The sequence below is a fragment of the Cetorhinus maximus genome, chromosome 3, assembly GCF_964194155.1.
Source record: "Cetorhinus maximus chromosome 3, sCetMax3.hap1.1, whole genome shotgun sequence".
NCBI lineage: Eukaryota > Metazoa > Chordata > Chondrichthyes > Lamniformes > Cetorhinidae > Cetorhinus > Cetorhinus maximus.
Window position 1 is genome coordinate 163,115,202 of NC_135881.1, and position 23,351 is coordinate 163,138,552.

The 23,351-nt window shown below is 41.5% G+C and overlaps 1 protein-coding gene across 2 annotated transcripts in view; it reads right to left on the reverse strand.

Annotated features, from left to right (window-relative positions):
• Nucleotides 1–2,531: 2,531 nt before the first annotated feature.
• ranbp9 (RAN binding protein 9) overlaps nt 2,532–23,351 on the reverse strand; it is an 85,475-nt gene continuing 64,655 nt past the window's right edge. Inside the window, exons 11-14 of one of the 2 annotated variants that reach the window (XM_078539184.1) lie at nt 20,963–21,084; nt 17,716–17,867; nt 10,294–10,405; nt 2,532–3,802 (exon numbers count right to left, since the gene is read on the reverse strand). In XM_078539184.1, the coding sequence (XP_078395310.1) occupies nt 3,672–3,802; nt 10,294–10,405; nt 17,716–17,867; nt 20,963–21,084 (517 nt within the window). In that variant the 3' untranslated portion in view covers nt 2,532–3,671. The remainder of the gene's footprint in view (nt 3,803–10,293; nt 10,406–17,715; nt 17,868–20,962; nt 21,085–23,351) is intronic. The other variant, XM_078539185.1, reaches the window with a different exon arrangement.

Here is a 23,351-nt window from a genome sequence, read left to right on the forward strand (position 1 = left end):
GCTTATTATTCAGTACTGTTCGAGTTCCTGAAAACAATTTGAGGGGGAAGGAAAAGAGAAATTATTACATTGCCTTTCAGCACTCATGGCATTTAACAAAGCATGTTGGGCTGATAATTTCATCCAGCCTTTATTACATCGAGTTACCATACAACTCTTGGCCTGGACAAATGTTTCATTGTTGTACAAAGCTACTGAAAGATGTTAGGTTGATACAGTAATCACTCAAAGTCCTAGTTACGTTCTTTAAAATCATACCTTTAAGCAAATGATTCCTGTGGGAACCTCTCAATGTACATAAGTTCTTTTGGACATTTCTCTCATGGAAAACCTAATCACAAGTTGAAACACTGTACATGTATATTCCTAAGTGAAATAAATTAGATAACACCTGTCTGCAATGCTATGGGGAAAGTAGATAATGTAGCTAATGAATAGCTGAATGATTTGGTTTTAAATGATTGAACTAAAACTCAACAGGGCAATTCAAATAGTGATGAGTCTAATATGGCAGATGGATTCTTCTATGCCTTAGCACCACTGAAAAGCAGGGACAGAAAGAAATGTCACTGCTCCAGTAGGTAACCAATGGCAACTCAAATTACAATACAGAATATTGATACTCAAAAGCATTGAAGTTGTGTTAAACATTGAAATACCACGGAGGGAGACAGGTTTGATTTCCTCGTCCAGCTGAGTTTTCAATGTCACTACGCAGGGAATCGCCGAGCACACAGCAAACACCTCAAAGCAGGGCAAGTGAAAAATCAGACAGCTCTTCACTCGTGTCTTTCAGAGGCCACTAACTTTATTATCTGAATGGCTATAAATTGAGAGGGGGAATGTGCAACGAGACCTGAGTGTCCTTGTACACCAGTCGCTGAAGGTAAGCATGCAGGTGCAGCAGGCGGCAAATGGTATGTTGGCCTTCATAGCCAGAGGATTTGAGTACAGGAACAGGGATGTCTTGCTGCAATTGCACAGGACCTTGGTGAGACCACACCTGGAATATTGTGCGCAGTTTTGGTCTCCTTATCTGAGGAAGGATGTTCTTGCTACAGAGGGAGTGCAGCAAAGGTTTACCAGACTGATTCCTGGGATGGTGGGACTGACATATGAGAGATTGAGTCGGTTAGGATTATATTCGCTGGAGTTCAGAAGAATGAGGGGGGGGGATCTCATAGAAACCTATAAAATTCTAACAGGACTAGACAGGGTAGATGCAGGAAGAATGTTCCCAATGGTGGGGGAGTCCAGAACCAGAGGTCACAGTCTGAGGATACGGGGTAGACCATATTAATAAATGTTCTCTCCACCACAATGGTTACACTGGCCATGGGCTAAAACCAATTTTAGATATCCCATGTCCCAGTACCTTTTTATTGTATACATCGTTAATGCTGAATGCTAATAGGAACTCAAAAATTACTTGCCAGTCTGCATCATTTGCTCAGAATGTACAGATAATTAGTCTTTAGCAAATCTGACTTTTTGGTACCTCTTGCCTAGTTACAACTGCTACGTGTGTAGTGCCTAGTGCATTTCATTAAGCCACATGCCCAGCCCTGAACTGGTTTAAGCATTTAAATGTTTTTTGTAACCCCTGCCCCAAACCTACAAATTAACATTTTGGGAACCACACAATTTTATATCCAGTAAAATATTTATGTAATAATTTATTACTGCAGATATTCTGTTCAGTTGTAAATTTCTTGAAGGAAAATTTGCATGTTAATTACCACAATATTTTACAGCAGGGTAGGCAGGAATAAAGAGTCATAGAAAGTCTTCAATACAATATCATGAATTAATATGCACATTATAAATGAACTTGTTCCTGTGTGGCATTTTTCACAATCACAGGATGTCCCAAAGCGCTTCACAGCTAAATAAATATTTTGAAGCGCGGTCACTATTGTAAGGAAATGCAGCAGCCAATTTGCACAAAGCAAGGCCCACAAACAGCACTGATAAATGACCAGATAAATGATTTTTGGTGGAGTTGGCTGGGCAATAAGCATTGCCCGACATTACAACTGGAATTCTTTACAGTTGTAAGTAAAGCCACTGGAAATAAAGTTTTGATTGCCACTACAATGACAAAGCAACTTCAATTGATTTTTCTTGGATTAAGGGGAAATAACATAACACATCCTTCAAAGATTCCAGTGTCACAACATACACTGTTACAGATCAGCCTGACTATGATAAATAACGGCTGAAAAAAAAGTATGCTTAAAATACTTAAGAATACTGTATTTAAAATATTTGCTTTAACGACTATACATTACAATAAGCAGTGACATATAGGATGATTGCCAAGCCAAATCATGTCAGCACCTAGCCTCAAAAGTAACAGTACGAGTATGGGTCAAGCATTGAATATCCATAAATTTTGTACAGGCTGAAGCTTTCTGGAGCCTGCTGAAGGATAAGACAATATTAGCCCATTATGGTGCATAATTTTAAAAATGGTTTCCATTTTCAGTATATAGACAATGCTGTTGTGACTAGTAAATAAACACCACCCATTTCAATAGACTTAAATCTTTAATAGCTGATTAATTACGATTCATACATTTGTTTATTGCAGTATAGTACTCACTCAAGCACTGCTTAAAAATGCAGAGTGTACAAAGTTTAAATTAAGACATTGCAGATTTTGACTAAGTATTTGGTTTAATATAAATAATGTCATTACCACACAATGTGTTGACAAGTACTTAACACTGTTATTTTACAATGGTTAAAAGGATGGGTGTAGAACATATTTCTCTGCATTTAAACAATGTTTGGAGAGAGGGCGGGGAACAGATGGAGATGGAGAGCATGTGCACATAGACAACCTGGCGAGATAAAAAAAAACACTGAAACCAACACGCTGCAATCGTTCACAAGTGTTGAGACTGTCCGTTCAGCTCCTGAGTAATGAAGATTTACAATACTCTCGGGAGGGAAAAAAAATTCACTCTCCATCCATCTATACTTAAAGGATCTACCAAATTACTCAAGCATTTAACTTTTTGATGTACATCAGAGGGATGGAAAACATTTTTATCCATTTTGTATTAGACATGCTCACCATTGGAGATCCACTCACACAACAGCAATTTTAAATTTTGGTTTATCACAAAAGATACATTTTAATAAAGTACAAAAAACCTAGTTTTTTGGTTTTAATCTGTAACTAAATACTTTTATTCACACATTCTCACTTTAATTTTAATTAAAGCGTTTTTTAAATTGTTTTTAGCCAATTAGTTTTTCTCTTCCAAATATTTAAGAATGAATGACACTGTCCCATATGATGGACCATTTATTTTAGCTGGAGCCTCAATCAGCCCACTTCAGATGAAAACCTTTTGACATGTTTGAGGAATTAATAAGGAAGCACAGTTATGTTCCACTGAAACAGATATACATACTACACTGTTACAACTCCTCCAGACATTGCTATAAAAAATAATGCAAAACATGTCAATGAACTGTGCATATAAGTTAGAAAACAGCTGGACCATGCTGTAAACTAGGAAGCAGAAGTAGAATGACATTTACAATCTGTCCACAAAAGATCATTGGAAATTAAAAGTCAGTTTCCCTTGAGCAGACCTGGTGCTGAATATGGTCACTAATGTTAAGGTAGCTCTGGGATGAGCTGTACAAATGCATAGCTAGTGCAAATATTCTTCCACTGTGGCAAACGCACAAGAACCGATTCCCAATCGGGCCATCAACTCCAAACACTTTGAAGCCTGTCCAATGGCGAGCGCAAGTGGGGGTTGCTTTGGCAGATTGTGAGACTCTGAAATAGGAAAGACAAAATAAGTAAATTTGGCTGCAACTCCAAAATGAACAATTGTGTCAATTTAGGGATTATACAACATTGTGAAATAAACAGCCACATGATGCATCCTGTACGTTCAAAAGAACAATACCCGCAAACACTATGATCCATCAATTTACACAAAGCCAACATCCCATGAACAGCAATTGAGATAAACAACAGTTAATGTCTCTTTAGCAAAACAAAACATTCGCCAGAATTTCTTGTTTTTGCTTTACAAATAGTGGCATAATATCTTTTCCAAAGACTGACAACTAAGTGTATGGCTCAAGGTCAGCAGGGTTTGAATCTTCTGATTCCAAGGCAAGAATGCTTCCAAATAAGTAAATTGGACAATTAGACAAATTTGAAAAGCTGATTCATTGGTTTCCCTGAAAAGTAATGTTAAATATTGGTAAGTGCAATGAATTAGATCGCAAAAGTATTGCTCTCATAAAATGTGTTTAAAGAAGGTATAAAAGATTCATTTAGACAAATCATCCTCCTTACAACTTTAAAATTTCATTCAGATAATCAGAGTTATTGTACAGCATTACTGGATATTATTGGAGAATGCAAGACAGGACATTTAAAACTGGGATTGTAGCACGATTCATTAGGATAGATTTTCTTTTAAAAGCTTCAGGTCTTTGCGACAGAGGTTTGTGGGGCTACAGTCACAGGATTGCAGCTCAACGGTTTCCACTTTCTATATTATCTGCTGATCCCTTTTAGGAATTTTCTGGATGCCAAAAGGAGGATGCATCCCCCCCCACCACCCCCACCACTTGCAAGTGACCATTGCATTTAGATGTTTATAGGCATACGACCTGACCTGCAGTAACTGCAAGGTCAGACAGTCTTTTATAGCTTTCTATACATGCCAATAACAACTGAATTTTGGGACAAGACTAGAAGAGATGCAACAGTGTTGACCTTGTTGCAATCCGTCCAAGGCACAATATGATCTTCAGCTAATCACATCAATTTACTGCATCCAAATTGCAACATATATCTCCATACCTCATTTCCATTCCTCCCTCAATATTTGGTGGATCAAATCTCACCCAGGCCCATGTGCAAAGCTTGTAATTCATTTATGGCAAATCTCACAAGTAGCTATCTGTTGTTCCAAATGGCCAGGGAGGGGGCTTGAGAAGCACAAGCTTGCCTGTAATGCTACTATGAGATAATTCTGAGTGCTGCAAGCATTCTGATGTGGATATTGGGAGTGCAGGAAGGCGAAGGGGCTGTGGGGTGGCCTTGCGTGCATATGCACTACTGCACACAATATATTTTCTGTTAATGTTACTTGGAAGACAAATGCCAGGATAAAGTTTCTATCATCTTCCACCTCCTCCCCTTAGCATTAATCCCCTTTTTATAGGGAGGGGTATGTTGGGTTGGGAGGAAAAGAGAAAGAGAGAGGAAAATTCTATCTGTTACTGCACACTGTGGATTTGGGATGAGAGTTTAAAATTTGCATCTGTTCTTAAAATTTGTTGCCACAAATTCAAACTCTATAATCTGCAAGCGCAGTTGCTAAAAGGGTGGGGGGGGGGGGGGGGGGGGTGGAGAAAAGGCACCACTTCAAATCAAGCCAGGAAAATAGGGCTCAAGGGCAAATTTAAAATCACACTAAGTTTAAAATAGTTATTGGGAAGTAATCCATTACTCAGAGTGAAAATTCTATTTGGAATAATGAGCCGGGGATTTAATAGAACACGAATATTATGGTTATTCGTAAGTTGGATGCTACGATATCAGATGGGCTTCAACTAGCCAAATGATCTTTTCTCAACATTGACACCACAGATGAAGGAAAAGAAAAATCAAGATTGGAAAACTGGTGCTGGTACAATATCACACTGAGATCATCTGGTTTCAACAACTTGTATTTATACAGTGCCTTTAAAGTAATCAAGTAAAATTAAACACTGAGTTACATTAGGCGATACTGGGGCAGATGGCCAAAAGCTTGGTCAGAGAGGCGGGTTTTAAGCAGCATTTAGGGAAGGAATTTCAGAATTTAGAGGTTAGGCAACTGAAGGCACAGCCACCAATGGTGGGGTGATTAAAAATTAAGGAAGCACAAGGAAGCCAAAATTAGGAGTGCAGATCTCTGGGAGGGTTGTGGGGCTGGAGGAGGTCGCAGAGATAGGGTAGGGCGAAGCCATGGGGGAATGTGAAAACAAGGAGAAAAATTTTAAAATCAAAGCATTGCTTGACTGGGGGCCCAATGTAGGCCAGCAAGCACGGAGGTGATAGGTGAGAGTAAGGACACTTACAGCAGAGTTTTGGATGTTCCCAAGTTTACAGTAAATGGGAGGTCGACCAGGAGCACATTGTAATAGTTGAGTCTAGAGGTAACAAAGGCATGAATGAGGTTTTCAGCAGCAGTTCAGCTGAGACAGGGGCGTAGTTAGGAGGTGGAAATCGGTGGTCTTAGTGCTGTGCAGATATGTGGTTGGAAGCTCATCTTGGGTCAAATATGTTACCAAGGTTGCTAACAGTCTAGTTTAAACTCAGTTGCCAGAGATGGAGTTGGTAGCTAGGGAACAGAGTTTGGATTAGGGACAAAAGACAATAGCTTCAGTCGCCCCAATAATCAAATGGAAGAAATTTCTGTTCATCCAGTACAAGATGTCAGATAAGCAGTCTGATAACTTAGCAACAGGAGAGGATTTAAGAGAGCTGGTGATGGTGGGGGAGTGGGTGCTGTCAGCATACATGTGAAAATTAACATTGTGCTTTTTGGATGATGTTGCTGAGGTGCAGCATGTAGATGGGCATTAGTAGGGGCCATGGAGAGATCCTTGGAGAACACTAGAGGTAACAGTGGAACAGTGAGAAAAGAAGCTGTAGCAAGTAATTCTCTATTGATTAGAGGTTAAGAATGGAACCAGGCATGAGCAGTCCCACCCAGCTGGATGACAGTGGAGCGGCGTTGAAGAAGGATGGTGCGGTTAGCATGTCAAAGGACGAGAAGGATGAGGAGGGGTAGTTTATCTTTGTTGCAGTCACATAGGTTGTCTTTTGACACTTTGATAGGAGCTGTTTCAAGTTGTGGCAGGGCCGAAACCAGATTGGAAGAATTCAAACATGGAGTTCTGACAAAGATGGGATCAGATTTGGGAGGCAACAATACGATCCAGGACTTTGTAGAGGAAGGAGTGGTTGCGTATGTAGTTTTCAAGGATGGTGGGGTCAAGCTGGTTTTTGAGGAGAGGGTCAATGACAGCAGATTTAAAAGAAGATAGGGACACCAGCTACTGAGACAGAACTATTAACAATACTGGCTAACATGGTGACCAGGAGAGGAAACTGGGTGGTCAGCAGTTTAGTGGGAATAGGTCAAGGATGCAGGAGGCATCATGGACAAGGTGAGCTCAGAGCAGGCATGAGAGGAGACAGGCAAGAAATTGAAAGACACAAGTTCAGGGCTGCAGAAGAAAAGTTTGGTCTGATGTACGGGAAGGATGCAGCAGAGAAAGCCAATTGTCATTAAGATCTAGACCATCCAAAGAAATCCATGAGTTCTTACACTTGTTGCTGGAGGTGAGGGTGGAGGAGTTGGGGAGGGCATTTTAAGAAGATGGTTTTCACCAAAGAAGCCAGGTGGTTATTTTTGCATTTCAGGATGATTGTGGAATAGTGAGTAGTAGCCAAGAACAGGACCCGATAGTGCTTTGTGTGGTCCAGCCAGATCTGGAGGAGAGCAGCTAAAGCAGTTGTTCACCATATTTTCTTAAGTCGGTTAAGGGAATTCTCTTGAGGTAATGGCGATAAAGGTCGTACTACGGGAAGTGGCCATGGTAAGAGAGAGTATTGGCTTTATTGGGGACTAGTGTAAAGGTGGAGGTGAGGGTACAGTTGAGCAAAGCAGTTCTTACTGTGAATCATGAGCTCAGTACACAATCATAATCACACTGTAATCTCATGGCATGATTTGCCACAGTACTCATGTCACAATATCCAACATAGAAACAGAAAATAGGAGCAGTAGAGCATTCGGCCCTTCGAGCCTGCTCCGTCATTCAATCAGGATCAGCCATTACCAATCTCAACGCCATATTCCCACTTTCTCCCATCTTTTTCCTTCTTAAATATAATCAGTGACTTGGCTTCCACAGCATTCTGTGGTAGAGAATTCCACAGGTTCACCACCCTCTGAGTGAAGATGTTTCTCCTCATCTCAATCCTAAATGGCCTACCCCATATCTTGAGACAGTGACCCCTTGTTCTAGACCACCCCAGCCAGAAGAAATACCATCCCCTGCATCCAGTCTGTCTGTCCCTGTCAGAATTTTACACATTTCAATGAGGTCCCCTCTCATTTTTCTAAACTCCAGTGAATACAGGCCTAGTCAGTCCAATCTCTTCTCATACGACAATCCTGCCATCCCAGGAATGAACCTGGTGAACCTTTGCTGAACTCCCTCTATGGCACGTATGTCCTTTCTTAGGCAAGGAGACCAAAACAGCACACAATACTCCAGGTGTGGTCTCACCAAGGCCCTGTACAACTGCAGTAAGACATCCTTGCTCCTGTACTCAAGTCCTCTTGCAATGAAGGCCAACATACTATTTGCCTTCTTAACTGCTTGCTGCACCTGCATGCTTGCTTTCAATGATTGGTGTACAAGGACACCCAGGTCCCTTTGTGCATCAACATTTCCCAATCTATCACCATTTAAATAATACTCTGTCATTCTGTTTTTCCTACCAAAATGGATAACCTCACACTTATCCACGTTATAATGCATTTCCTGTGTATTTGCCCACTCACTCAACCTGTTGAAATCACCTCGAAGCCTCTTAACATCCTCCTCACCCGCTCACATATCCACCAAGTTCCTTGTCATCAACAAACTTGGAAATTTTACATTTGGTTCCCTCATCTAAATCATTGATATATATTGAGAATAGCTGGGGCCCAAGCACTAATCCCGGAGGTACCCCACTGGTCACAGCCTGCAACTCTGAAAAAGGTCCATTTATTCCTACTCTCTGTTTCCTGTCTGCTAAACAATTCTCAATCCATGCCAATATATTACCCCCAATTGCATGTGCTTTAATTTTACACACTAACTTATGTGGGGCTTTATCAAAAGCTTTCCGAAAATCCAAATATACCACATCCACTGGTCTTCCCTTATCTATTCTGCTAGTTACGTTTGTCAAACATGATTTCTCTTTCATAAATCCATGTTGACTTTGTCTAATCCCATTGATATTTTCTAAGTGTCCTGTTATCACATCCTGTATAACAGACTTTAGCATTTTCCCTACTACTGATAGTCTAACTGGCCTGTAATTCGCTGCTTTCTCCCTCCCTCCTTTTTTAAATAGTGGGGTTACATCTGCCACCTTCCAATCTGCCGGGACTGTTCCAGAATCTACAGAATTTTGGAAGATGACAACCAACACATCCACTACTTCCATGGCCACCTCCTTTAGTTCCCTGGGATGTAGATTACCAGGCCCTGGGGATTTATCGGCTTTCAGTCCCATTAATTTCTCCAGCACTGTTGTTTTCATAATACTAATATCCTTCAATTCCTCCTTCTCAGTAGACCCTTGGTTCCCTGGCATTTCTGGGAAGTTATTTGTGTCTTCCTCCGTGAGCGCAAAACTAAAATAGTTGTTTAATTGCTCTGCCATTTCCTATTATAAATGCTCCTGTTTCGGACTGTAAGGGACCTACATTTGTCTTCACTAATCTTTTTCTTCTTATATACTTATAGAAGCTTTTGCAGTCTGCTTTTATGTTGCTTGCAAGTTTACTCTCATTTTTCCCCTCTTAATCTTGTTAGAGGACTGATTCTGTGGTTGTTACAACTGATGGTGTTTAAAGTAACAAAACAAAAAAATACCAGAAAACAGTCTCAACAGTTGATAGGAGTTGCAAGATCGCCAGAGATGGCAAGGTCAAGGGGATGACCAAGAATATGGGTTTGATGTTTACATGAAGGAAGAGATTTAGGGAAGGCAAGAGGGCAGTAAACTCAGAACAGAGAGTATGATGAGTTGTGATAGAGGTTGCAATCACCCCACGTGATGTTCCCATATATGTTCTGCTCTATGTGGGCTGAACCAGAAAGTGGGTTGGAGGGTGGGGAAGGAAAGGTGGTGGTGGAGGGAAGCACAAAGATTGGATCCTGTGGAGATGAGCAAATGTTGCTGTGTTATGAAGTCTAGGGTTGATACTTTATTCATCAACTTTTGAGGATCACGGTTCTCAGGCAGGTTTTTAATCACATCCAATTAATCTTAAGAGATATTGTCTACCTTCAATTTACTCAAACATTGTCTGTACGCCATTGCTTGATGAATTAAACAGCGTTCTCCCATTTAATCATGCTTTATGGGCAACAGAAAGAGTTAACACAGTTTTAAAATACAGTATTAGGTCTAGTCTTAATGAACACCTACTTAATGTAACATTCAAATATACCACTTGTACTCACCTAATATAGCACTATTCAATGCTGAGCACACAGGTTCTCTTTGCACTATATCAAGTTGATATCCTACTGGACTGTTCCATGGATCAGAATAGGCAAGCAGACTAAATGCATCCTGAATGGTGCAAAGGTATTAAAAATGTGAACAGTGCATAAAAACTAATTCAATATAGAAAGGCATTTAAGAGAAAGTTGTCCAATTTACTAAATTACAGCTTATAAATCTGACAAAAATCAAATCACACTTAAGTGATGCACAAGCAAAAATACACAGCCTCTGTTGATCTTAAACATAATGCTATGGTAATCATAACTTTAGGAGTTGTAATAAAAATATCTTTAATTCTGAATTATTGGATGACACCATGAATAATGTGGAAGCCAAGTTGACAAATGCATGATTCAGTTTGTTAAAGAAAGCACACATAAGGCACTGAATGGCACAGTGCTTAGAGACACTAGACCTTTAATTCCAAACCCATGAACTGCAGCTGGACAGAAACTTCATCAGGTGCTGACCTTTCAGAAATTGTAGGGTTAAGTCATTTGAATATTGTACGGCAAGACAAAGTTTCAATCCTGCACATGGCGTGAAAAGGCAAGAAATTAATTTGAGAGTGAGAGGTTAGCAATATCTACAGAGTTGCGTGATAGCTAAAAGCACCATTATGTAAGGTCTTCAGAGTATTCTTTCACATGGAATTACTAATGTATGTTAATCCCCAAGATCTGTTCTCTTGCAGATCTTTGACAATATCCAATCCCATTCCTGGAGGGAGAGCAGGAGATAGCTCCGAGGATTCCGCCTCCCCTCAGGAGAGTACCATTTGAAAGTTCTCTGTTCAGTTTCCTCAGATACCTTCACAGGTCAGCAGGCTAAGGTGTGGAGGTTCCACGCTCAGGTTAAGCAGTCTGTTTGTTGCAGTTCCATTGCAGGATCTAGCAGCACCCGAAAGGAGGGCGGTCTCAATCATGAAAGCCACACAACTACATCTTAAGACCTGACTCAAGTATTAGAATAGGACAAAAATAAACTAAAAATGGCCCATTGGACAATGGTGAAACTAAATGACTTTGTAATCAAAGCTTCAGAAATCTTTTATGCCTTTTCTTGTTTCAAATATATTGAGATTCATTTTTATTGAAAATTAAGTTGCGCTGCAATGAAGATATTAGCAGAATTCAGACCCTCAGTGAACTTTCTGCTTTTAATGGTGTGCTCCCAAGGGTTGTAGGTTTAAATTATATGAAGCACTCTGGTCAGTGCATATGTTGCATAGTTATATCATAATTAAACATTACTGAAAGTCTCTAATTAGTTAATTTAATTAGAGAAGTTTACTTGGGGAAGTGAAAAAAAACTAGTAATAGGAGAAAGTATGAAAAGAGGCTGGCAGCTAATATAAAAGGGAATCCCAAGGTCTTCTATAAACATATAAATAATAAAGAGGGTGGTAAAAGAAAGAGCAGGGTCGATTAGGGATTTTTAAAAAAGGGGACTTGCAAGTGGAGGCAGGAGAAATAGTGGAGGTATTAAACAAGCATTTTACACCTGTCTTTACAAAGATGCTACCCAGGCTCAGGTGAGAGGTGGTAACTGGTACACTAGAAGAATTCACAATTGAGGAGGAGGTGGTGGTGTTAGAAAGGCTATCTTTATTTAAGATAGATAAAGTACCAGGACCAGATGAGATGCATCCAAAGGTACTGCGGGAAGTGAGATTGAAAATTGCAGAGGCACTAATGATAATCTTCCTCTCTCCCTTAGACACAGGGGTGGTGCCAAAGGACTGAAGAATTGTGAATATTACACCTTGTTCAGAAATGGGTAAAAGGATAAAGCTGGCAACTAGAGGCCAGTCGGTTGAATCCCAGTGGTAGGGAAACTTCTGGAAACTATAGTTCGAGACAAAATCAACAGTCACTTAGATAAGTGCAGGATATTTAAGGGAAGCCATGGATTCATCAAGGGAAAACCATGTTTAACTAACTTGCTGGAGCTTTTTGAGGTGCTAACAGAGAAAGGTGATATGGGCAACACTGTTGGTGTGGTGTATATGGATTTTCAAATTGCATTTGATAGTGCCATACAACAAACTTGAGCGTAAAATTCTAGCTCATGGAATAAAGGGAAGAGTAGGCACTTGGATAAGAAATTGGCTGAGCGACAGGAAACAGAGAGCCGTGATAAATGTTTTTTTTTCCAGATTGGAGGAAGGTTTGTAGTGGAGTTTCCCAGAGGTCCCCAGAGCGTTGGGACCTTTGCTATTCTTGATATATTAATGACCTAGACTGTGGTGTTCAGGACATGATTTCAAAATTTGCAGATGATACAAAGATTGGAAATGTTGTCAACTGTGATGAGGATAGTCTTGTACTTCAAAAGGACATGGGCATATAAGTGGCAGGTGAAGTTTTAAAAAATTAATTCATGGGACGTGGGCTTCGGTGGCTGAGTCAGCATTTATTGCCCATCCCTAGTTGCCCTTGAGGTGGTGGTGGTGAGCTGCCTTCTTGAACCGCTGCAGTCCATGATGTGGGTACACAGTGCTGTTAGGGAGTTCCAGGATTTTGACCCAGCGACAGTGAAGGAACAGTGATATATTTCCAAGTCAGGATGGTGGGTGACTTGGAGGGGAACTTCTAGGTGGTGGTGTTCCCATCTATCTGCTGCCCTTGTCCTTCTCGATGGTAGCGGTGGTGTTTGGAAGGTGCTGTCGAAGGAGCCCTGGTGAATTCCTGAAGTGCATGTTGTAGGTGGTACACACTTCTGCTACTGTGCAACGGTGTTGGAGGCAGTGAATGTTTGTGGGTGTGGTACCAATCAAGCGGGCTGCTTTGTCCTGGATGGTGTCAAGCTTCTTGAGTGTTGGGGGAGCTGCACTCATCCAGGCAAGTGGAGCGCATTCCATCATATTCCTGACTTCTGCCTTGTAGATGGTGAACAGGCTTTGGGGAGTCAGGAGGTGGGTTACTTGTCGCACTATTCCTAGCTTCTGACCTGCTCTTGTAGCCACAGTATTTATATAGCTAGTCCAGTTCAGTTTCTGGTCAATGGTAACCACCAGGATGTAGACAGTGAGGGATTCAGTGATGGTAATGCCATTGAACATCAAGGAGCAATGGCTGGATTCTCTCTTGTTGGAGATGGCCATTGCCTGACACTTGTGTGCTGCAAATGTTACTTGCCAACCTGGATATCGTTCAGGTCTTGCTGCATTTGGACATGGACTGCTTCAGTATCTGAGGAGTCGCGAATGGCGCTGAACATTGTGCAATTATCAGCGAATATCCCCACTTCTGACCTTAAGATGGAAGGAAGGTCATTGATGAAGCAGCTGAATATGGTTGGGCCTAGGACACTGCCTTGAGGAACTCCTGCAGTGATGTCCTCGGGCTGAGATGACTGACCTCCAACAACCACAACCATCTTCCCTTCTTTGTGCTAGGTATGACTCCAACCAGCAAAGAGTATTTCCCCTGATTCCCATTGACTCCAGTTTTGCTAGGCCTCCTTGATGCCACATGCTGCTTTGATGTCAACAGCAATCATTCTCACTTCGCCTCGGGTGTTCAGCTCTTTTGTCCATGTTTATCCAAGGCTGTAATGAGGTCAGGAGCTGAGTGGCCCTGGCAGAACCAAAACTGGGCGTCAGTGAGCAGGTTATTGCTATGCGAGTGCCGCTTGATAGCACTGTTGATGACCCCTTCCATTACTTTATTGATGATCGAGAGCAGAGTAGTTATTGGCCAGGTTGGATTTGTCCTGCTTTTTGTGTACAAGACATACTTGGGCAATTTTCCACTTAGCCAAGTAGATGCCAGTGTTGCAGCTGTACTGGAACAGCTTGGATCAGGGCGCGGCAAGTACTATTGCTGGAATATTGTCAGGGCCTATAGCCTTTGTAGTATCCAGTGCCTTCAGCCATTTCTTGATATCACTTGGAGTGAATCGAATTGGCTGAAGACTGGCATCCGTGATGCCAGCGACCTCCGGAGGAGGTTGAGATGGATCACTGATTGTAGCAAATTCAGCCTTATCTTTTGCACTGATGTGCTGGGTTCCTCCACAAACATCTGCAGCCTCCTCCTCCAGTGAGTTGTTTAATTGTCACGACTGGATGTGACAGGACTGCAGAGATCTGATCCGTTGGTTGTGGGATCACGTAGCCCTGTCTGTCACTTGCTGCTTATGCTGTTTGGCACGCATGTAGTTCTGTGTTATAGGTGTCCTGGTGTTCACCAGGTTGACACTTCATTTTTAGGTATGCCTGGTGCTGCTCCTGGCATGTTGACCCTCAACGCTCTTCATTGAACCAGGGTTGATCCCCTGACGTGATCAAGCTTGAGCTTCATGCTCACTGTCGCTTCCAGCTAGGCCATTTCAGAGGGCATTTAAGAGTCAACCACATTGCTGTGGATCAGGAGTCATGTGTAGGCCAGACCAGGTAAGAACATTAGTGAACCAGATGGGTTTTCACAACAATCGACAATGGTTTCATGGTCATTGTTAGACTATTAATTCCAGATTTTTATTGAGTTCAAACTCGAACCCAGGTCCCCAGAGCTTTACCCTAGGTCTCTGGGTCACCAGTCCAGTGACAATACCACTACGCCATCGCCTCCCCCATTCAGAGGATGCAGAGAAGTGTTTTGGCAGTAAGAATATGGAGAGACAGTATGAAACAAAGGGAGAAATTCTGAAGGACATGCAGGAACAGAGGGAACTCGGTGTATATGTACATAAGTCATTGAAGGTGGCAGGGCATGTTGAGAGAGCAGTTAATAAAGCATACAGTATCTTAGGCTTTATTAATAGTGGTGTTGATTACAAGAGTAAGGTCATCATGTCTAAGACACTGGTTAGGCCTCATCTGGAGTACTGCATTCAGTTCTTGGGGCCATACTTGAGGAAAAATGTGAAGGCATTGGAGAGAGTACAGAGGAGATTCGCAAGAATGATTCCAGGGGTGAAAAATTGTAGTTATGAGGATAGATTGGAGATATTGGGACTGTTTTCCTTGGAGAAAAGGAGGTTGAGAGGAGGCTTGATAGAGATAATCAGGGTCCTGAGGGGTTTGGACAGGGTAAATAGTGAGAAGCTGCTACCACTCAAGAGAACATCAAGAACTAGAAGGCACAGGTTCAAAATAATTGGCAGAAGGAGTAAGTGTGATGTGAGGAAAATTTTTTTCACCCAGAGGGTGGTTGGAGTCTGGAACAAACTTCCTGAGAAGGTGGCGGAGGCAGGTTCGATTGAGATATTCAAGAGGGAATTGGATTGCTATCTAAAAAGAATGCGCAAGGTTATGGGGATAAGGCAGGGGAGTGGAGCTAGGTAGGATGCTCTTTCAGAGAACCAGTGCAGACTGGGTGGGCCAAATGGCCTCCTTCTGCACTGTAAGGATTCTGTGATCTGCCAGCAACTATCTGTAACCCTGCTCAAGTTATGATGTCTCAAAGGGATTTCAGCTTCTAACTCAGTTTCATCCTTAAGTATCATTTCCAAGCCTTTCTGAAGAGTAAAAATTAGGATACAGCAATAGAGTGCTACTTACAAAAAACACAGAACATACCAGAGGGATTCCCTGGTCAGCTAGATACATTAACTGCCCTACATCATGCTAATGGCATTCAAGTACAGATGTGAGCTTCATTGTAGCATTCCTCTACTTCAATGGTGGACCTCCCGTGTGGTCTTATCTCATCTCCAACCAGCTAGTCAGCATGCTGCCCTTGATTCTGATGGAGTGCAACAAAACTAGACTGCCGAAGGTAAAACAGAGCAGTGCCCTCTATACTAGGTACTGCCATGCAGATGTCTGATGTAAGAGTGCAAAGCATGGGCATGATTGAGAGGCGCTAAGAGCACGCCAGAACAACAAACAAAAGATTCTGTGAAGCAAGTCTACCAAACGGCTGATTTGAATTGGCTTGTAAAGGAAAAAACTGTAGATAGCATATAGCTAAAGGTATGGCAGTTCTGATTCTTCTAGCCGAATAGTACCGATACAATAGGTAAGGAAACTGACACCAAGCAAATAAATCAAACACCAGCCCCTTTGAGACAGTGGTTTTCAAACTGAAAACCACGCCAACAGGAAAGTAAACAGATAACTGCAGCTTAATTAAATGACTGCATCACAATCTCAGATTGGAATAGACCAGAGTCTATCATTGTAAAAGATGGATTGATAGAGTTTTTACAGTTTGTGCTGTGAATATGGTTTCTCATTAACTGATGGGGAAAAAATAGCATCAGGATTGACAGTTTATGGGTTTGCTTTCTGAAGCAAAATAAATCATGCAAACTGAAAAGAAGTCAATATAGGCGGTGCTGAGGGAAGGAGAGGATTGGCAAACAATTCCAAATTAAATTGTTGGTTTCTACAATAAGATAGGAAGCCAATCAGTTCATTCCAGCTCTGTAAATTTTCTGAGAGCTTATGATTTTGTCCCATTCCTTTTAGTTATTTTCTTTTACAAACATTTATCCTTTCCTTTTAAAACCACAATGGATTCTACATCCACCACAGTTTCTGGTTAGAACATTCCACATCTTAACAACTCAAAATATTTTTCGTCCCGTCTTTGATAGTTATAAATTATGTTTATGCCATCTAGTTAACCTTCGTTTTAATGAAGGTGATTCAGTTTCTACTCATAACAAAAGCCTTTTTACCCTGACATTGTCTTAGTGAATCTATACCACAACCGCTCACGGCCTTGACATTGTTCCTAAAATAGGACCAAATTGGACAGATACTTCTAATGGCAGCCAGAGCAATGATTTATAAGGTTTTGTCACTGCCGCTTTGTCTTTATATTCTACACCCTCAGCTATAAAGCCTAGAATCCTATATGCATTTAAAAAGTTATCAGGTTACCCGCCCACTTTCAAAGATCTGTGTATCTGAAACCCCTATGTTTCTGTGCTCTTATGCACTTAAAATGATAGAAGTTTAAAAGATATCATCTTTCTTTACACCAAAACATATCAGCCCACATTAAATTTTCTGGCATCTGTCAGGTATACTAAACCTTTGTCCTCAAATCTCCAATTAAGCAGACTCCCTGTGTTGATGTTGTCTGCAAGTTCTGATATTTGCGTTCCATATACCAGAGAGAGAGAGAGAGAGAGAGAGAGGGAGAAAGGGAGAGGGGGAGAGAGAGAGAGAAAGAGAGAGAGAGCGCGTGCGCGCAAGAGTGCACTAACATGCCTGCCTAGATGGTGCTTAAATCCTCAATGTGGCTCGTACACACAACCTTTAGAGTCTGAGGAAACAAAGGTTACCAATGGAGCCAAACAGACATGTATGCTTGGTCTTTCCTGAGATTTGTTTTTAAAATTAATTCGCTCTTAATTTATCATTTTCAGTAACACTACAAGTTTCATACCAAGCCAAATCTGTATTACTTTGGTACCTGTAACATTTTTTTATTGGCTGTGTTTTTGCCACATTCTCTTCTCAGCTGCTCACTCACGGTTTGCAGTTCGCGCCCAAAATGAATCATGCGTTCGATCGCTGCCTGGCTGCCACCACAAAGTTGGCGTCGTGACTGAGTCAAGTCTATTTCTGTCAAGAATCCATGAAAAAACATCAATCTAATTTCTTACATTAAAATAAGATAGCAGTCAGACGCTGAATAAAATTAAAAAGCAACCAGTGCATTTGAATCAGGAAGCAAAGTTCTAAAGTAGATTGAGCACATCAGAATCATTGGTTGGAAAGCCTAACTGCTAAAACTGAAAGCTGGACTGAAGCCTTAAATAGTAAAAAAAAAGGTAAATGAATGCAAAGTTCAAAATATAGATGGCGTTTAACTTTAGCCTAGGTAAACTGCAGTTATGTGGGCTTCCTTTCAATACAACCTACAAAATATTGTTCAAGCTTGCCATTGAATTCAGTTGAACATAGGAACAGGAGTAGTCCATTCAGCCACTCGAGCTTGTTCAGCTATTCAATTAGATCATGGCTGATGTGTATCTTAACTCCATTTACCCATGTTCGCTCCATATCCCTTACCTAATAAAGAAATAGTGTGTCTAAGATGCCACTCTAGTTTCACAATAGTAAACAGTTGTTGCACAGCAAAAAGAAAGCCACATTTACAGATTATACTGCTTTAATTAATTCTCCTTTTCACATTACTTGCATCTCCACAGGAGAATTAGCATTTAAAACTATTAAACTAGATTGCCAGAAAACATTTTGTACAGAAAAAAATAAATGTAGTAGTTTAAAAAAATAGTCTACCATAAAATATTAATAGACCATATGGCTTGTTTTCATCCAAGCAGAATGTTAAAGGGACACTGATTCGTCACAGGGGATTTTGATTATTACGAATGAGTGAAAATGTAAATATGAATTGCAACACCCCCAAAGTACAGGCCCCTCGACAGTTCCAAATAATTTATATTGTAATAGATACAAACTGCATTTGAAACCCCAGGCACTCGCAAATTAGAAACTATGGACAGCCTTCAATGGACCAAGTTTGTTTACAACTTCGAACATTGGACACACGGTAAGTGCAGGACTCCAGCAGATGTTAAAACAGCTTTAGTGTAATAGAGATTTTACATGTGAGGAATCATGCATGTCCTGAAATCATGGGTGGGGGGGTGGGGGCGCAGGCTCAAGAGTTGGCGGTACAGGATGATTGGAGAATGAGGGCCTGGGGAGCAGGGTTGAAGAACAAGTGGAAAGAATGGTTTCCCCTTTTCCCCACTTTGCCTGTTCTTGGGTGGCCATCTGGCTCTTGTAATTATCATGCAACAGTTGCTAAGTATAACAAAACACAATTCTCATCTACAGGGGACCCAACCGTTTCATAAAAGTAAATCCAATAACAGTTCTAGAAGTCATGTGATCTGATGTCACCTGATCCAACATTATATGGGCAGATGCCATGTTGACAGGGCATCATGTGATCAAGCTTCAGGAATACCTCGAACCAGAGCTGGCAACTCTGATCCACCAGCTCATCAGGTACTGACAAGCTAACAGCTCCTACTCACCACCCAGCATTTCCAACACTAGCAGCCACAGCACATTGGAGGGGGGAGGTCCAAGGCAGGGGTCTACAGAACATTCACTCCCATCCTTTCTATTTATAAAACACTGGTTCCGCCTCAAATGGAGTATTGCATCCAGTTTTGGGCACCACAATTTAGGAAGGATGTGAGACATTAGAGAGTGTGCAGAAAAGATGCACGAGAATGGCTCCAGGGATCAGGTGCTTCAGTTACTTAACTTGGTTGGAGAAGCTTGGGCTGCTCTCCTTGGAGAAGAGAAGATTAAGAGGAGATTTTAGGTATTCAAAATCATGAGGGGACTAGACAAAGTAGACAGCGAGAAACTGTTCCCATTGGTGGAAGGATCGAGCACAGATTTAAGGTAATTGGCAAAAGAAGCAATGGCACCTTGAAGAAAAACTTTTTTATGCAACGAGTGTTTAGGATCTGGGACACACTGTCTGATTGTGGTGCAGGCAGATTCAATCATAGCTTTCAAAAGTGAATTGGATCATTAACGGAAAAAGAAAAATTTGCAGGGCCATGGGGAAAAAAAGCAGGGGAGTGACAGTTAGTGAATCGCTCTTGCAGGGAGCCAGCACAGGCACAACAGCCTTCTGTGCCGTAACCATTCTATTCTACGATATGGCTGAGATCTTCCAGGTATTGTAGCCCTACAGCAGCCACCTTGTCCTATGCAAGTTACCAGATTCCATGACAAGCCTTTCTCAATAGAAGAGAGGGCCTTGGAAATTGCAAAGAACTAGGAACCCCACTAAACAGGAAATTAATTAAGCACATCCTGCTAGCAGAGCTCCAAAATTAGGCATAACCCCAGGTGAGGGGAAAAAAGAGAAACCCTGCAGAAGATACAGCTGGGACCTCTGGCTTACTGCATGTACAAAATAAGGACACCTGTCGCAAATCCCTTGGATGCCCCAAATTTACGGGGTTTCACTATATTTCAGTAAAATGATTAGGGTATTGAGACTGAACATAGCAATGGGTTGAAACAAAATGCTTCTGCACTCTGGGGGCCTTCTTCAAATTCAACCTACACAAATTGGATTGCAAATGTCTTTTGTGTGCTGGTTGTAAAAGTAGCAAGTGGAATAAAGCTAAGCCTTCTCAATCTGATTGCTTAGTGGCTTGTGGTCTATATCGTGAAAATTCCCCACAGTTTTGCATCAATATTCAATAACCATATGACTGGAAAATCTTTAGAGAGTCACAGTTGCAGTGCAAAGCAGTAGGGGAGTGAAGGAAGACAGAAAAGGAGATAAACCTTAGAGGGTGAAGGGAATCAAGTCTTTTTTGTAAATGGCAATTTGCCTTATTTGACCTTAGAGTGAAAAGTGACAACATTCTACTGGGCACCCTCTATTTTGATAAATGAATTATGCTTACTCCCATGCTTATTAGCATGTTCAGTTAGCAGTGCATTTTGCTACACAGACAATTCATCAGTGTCATAGAAAGGCAAAGGGAAAATTCAAAACAAGACAGAAAATGCTGGAAATGTACAGATCAGTCAGTCAATCTGTAATGAGAGGGGGAAGAAAGTAACATTTTCGATGCAGACCTTTGTTCAGAATTAAGTTCAAAATTAATAGGCTGCCTTTTCCCATTTGTAAAGTTAAATATTCATACCCATATCAGTATCATTTTCGTCCATATCATGGTCATGCTTTGAACTGCCATTAAGGAGGCCATTAGTTGAAGAGTCTGCCACCCCATTGGTGTAGTGCTCGGTCTCCATATCTATATCAGTGCTACAGAATAAGATAAATAAGAATGACAGCATTGTAAGATTTATAATGAAAATTGCATTCTGCTTTGCAAAATCTGCCCTCAATCCAGCCTGAAGTAATTTTAAACAGCAAAACAATAACAGACCTATACAGAATTTTATGCGCCAGCTATTTCCCCTACCACCCCCCTTTTGTAAATAGTTAAAGGCCCATTCTTTTATCTTGCCCAAAATTTATAACCAATTCTTCTCAACCACACAACAATGCTTTCTGCCATGAGCCACGAGAAGGTACAGAAGAACAGCTGATTTATTCAGAATTCCCTCCTTCAGACATTTTAACTGACATGGAGAATACGTCAATAGGCTAAGTGGCTTCACGGTAGGTTTTGATAGCCAAGCTGCAACAAAACTCTGTCTCTTCTTCATTCTATTTCCCCACCCCACAAAAAGGCAAAAAATAACCTTTCTGGCTTTTTAAAAAAAAACAATGCTCTTGGGACGTGAGGTATGGGGGCAAGGCCAGCAGTCATTGCCCAAGCTTATTTGCCCTTAAGATGGTGGTGAGCTGTATTCTTGAATTGCTGCAGTCTATGTGGTGTAGATATACCTGCACTGCTGTTAAGAAGGGAGCCAGGGTTTTGGCCTAGCAACGGTGAAGGAATGGCAATTGTGACCTGGAGGTGGTAGTGTTCCCATGAATCTACTGCCTTTGTCCTTCTAAGTGATAGAAATCACAGGTGCTATTGAAGCATCTGCTGTAGTGCATCCTGTAGATGGTACACACTGCTGACACTGTGCACAAGTGGTGGAAGGAGTCAATGTTTAAGGTGGTGTTTGGGGTGTCAGTCAAGCAGCTTACTTTATCTTGCATGGTGTTAAGCTTCTCGAGTGTTGTTGGAGATGCACTCAGCCAGGCAAGAGGAGTGTGTTCCATCACACTCCTGACTTGTGCCTTGTACATGGTGGATGGGCTTTGGGAAGTCAGGAAGTGAGTCAATTCGCCACTGATTTTCCAGCTTCTGATCTGCTTTTTGTCACATATATGGCTGATCCAGTTAAGCTTCTGGTCAGTGATAACCCCAGGTTGCTGATGGTGGGGTATTCTGCAATGGTAATGCCATTAAATGTCCAGGGGATATGGTTAAATTCTCTTTTGTTGGAGGTGGTCATTGCCTAGCTTTTGTATGCCATGAATGTTACTTGCCACTTATCAGCCCAAGCCCGAATGTTGCCCAGTTCTTGCTGCATGAGGGCATGGAATGCTTCAGTATCTCAGGAGTATGAATGTTGCTGAACACTAATTGTCAGTGAACATCTCCACTTCTGACCTTGTGTTGGAGGGAAGGCTATTGACGAAGTAGCTGAAGATTGTTGGGTCTAGGACACTACCCTGAGTAACTCCTGCAGTGATGTCCTGGGGCTGAAACAATTGGCCTCCAACAACCACAACCATTACCTTATGTGCTAGGTATGACTTTAACCAGTGGAGAGCTTCCCTGTGCAATTCAAGACTGCAGAACTTTGATCTGGTCCATTGGTTGTGGGATAGCTTAGCTCTGTCTATACCATGCTGCTTCCAGTGGTTAGCATGCATTTAATCCTATGTTGTAGCTTTACCAGGTTGGCACCTCATTTTCAGCTCTGCCTGGTGCTGCTCCTTGTTTCTCCTTTATTCCTCATTGATCCGGGGTTGGTTCCCTGGCTTGATAGTAGAGGTAGCGAGGAATATGCCAGGCCATGAGGTTACAGATTGTGGTTGAATGCAATTCTGCTGCTGATGTCCCACAGAGCCTCACAGATGCCCAGTTTTGAGCTGCTAAATCTGTTCCAAGTGTATTCCATTTAGCACTGTTGGTGCCACATGTGTCTTCAATCCTCATGGAGACGAAGTCCTTGCTTCACACTGAGGGGTGTGTTATGCACTAGCTGTCACCAATAACTTTTAGGTGTCTGGCAGCACAGCTACAAAACTAACTGCTGGGCACTTTACAAAAGATGACTCTTAAGTTTAATTATCAGCTTTACTTTACATTTTATCACTCAGGTTAGTTCCACAAGCTGACAAGTGTTAACACTCATCTTCAGTACTGCAGCTAGCCCTTGAGGATGTTTAATTATACTAGAAAATGTAAACTTAATCAGAAAAAAGACTTGAACTGGGGGTGGGGTGATGGAACAGGTTGGAGTATGTGGAGTATGAAAAGATGTTCTCAGTTTGAAGTAAATATGCTAGATTCATAATTCCAGCTCAGAAAAACAAAAAGTTGAAGACAGAAAATTTAAACT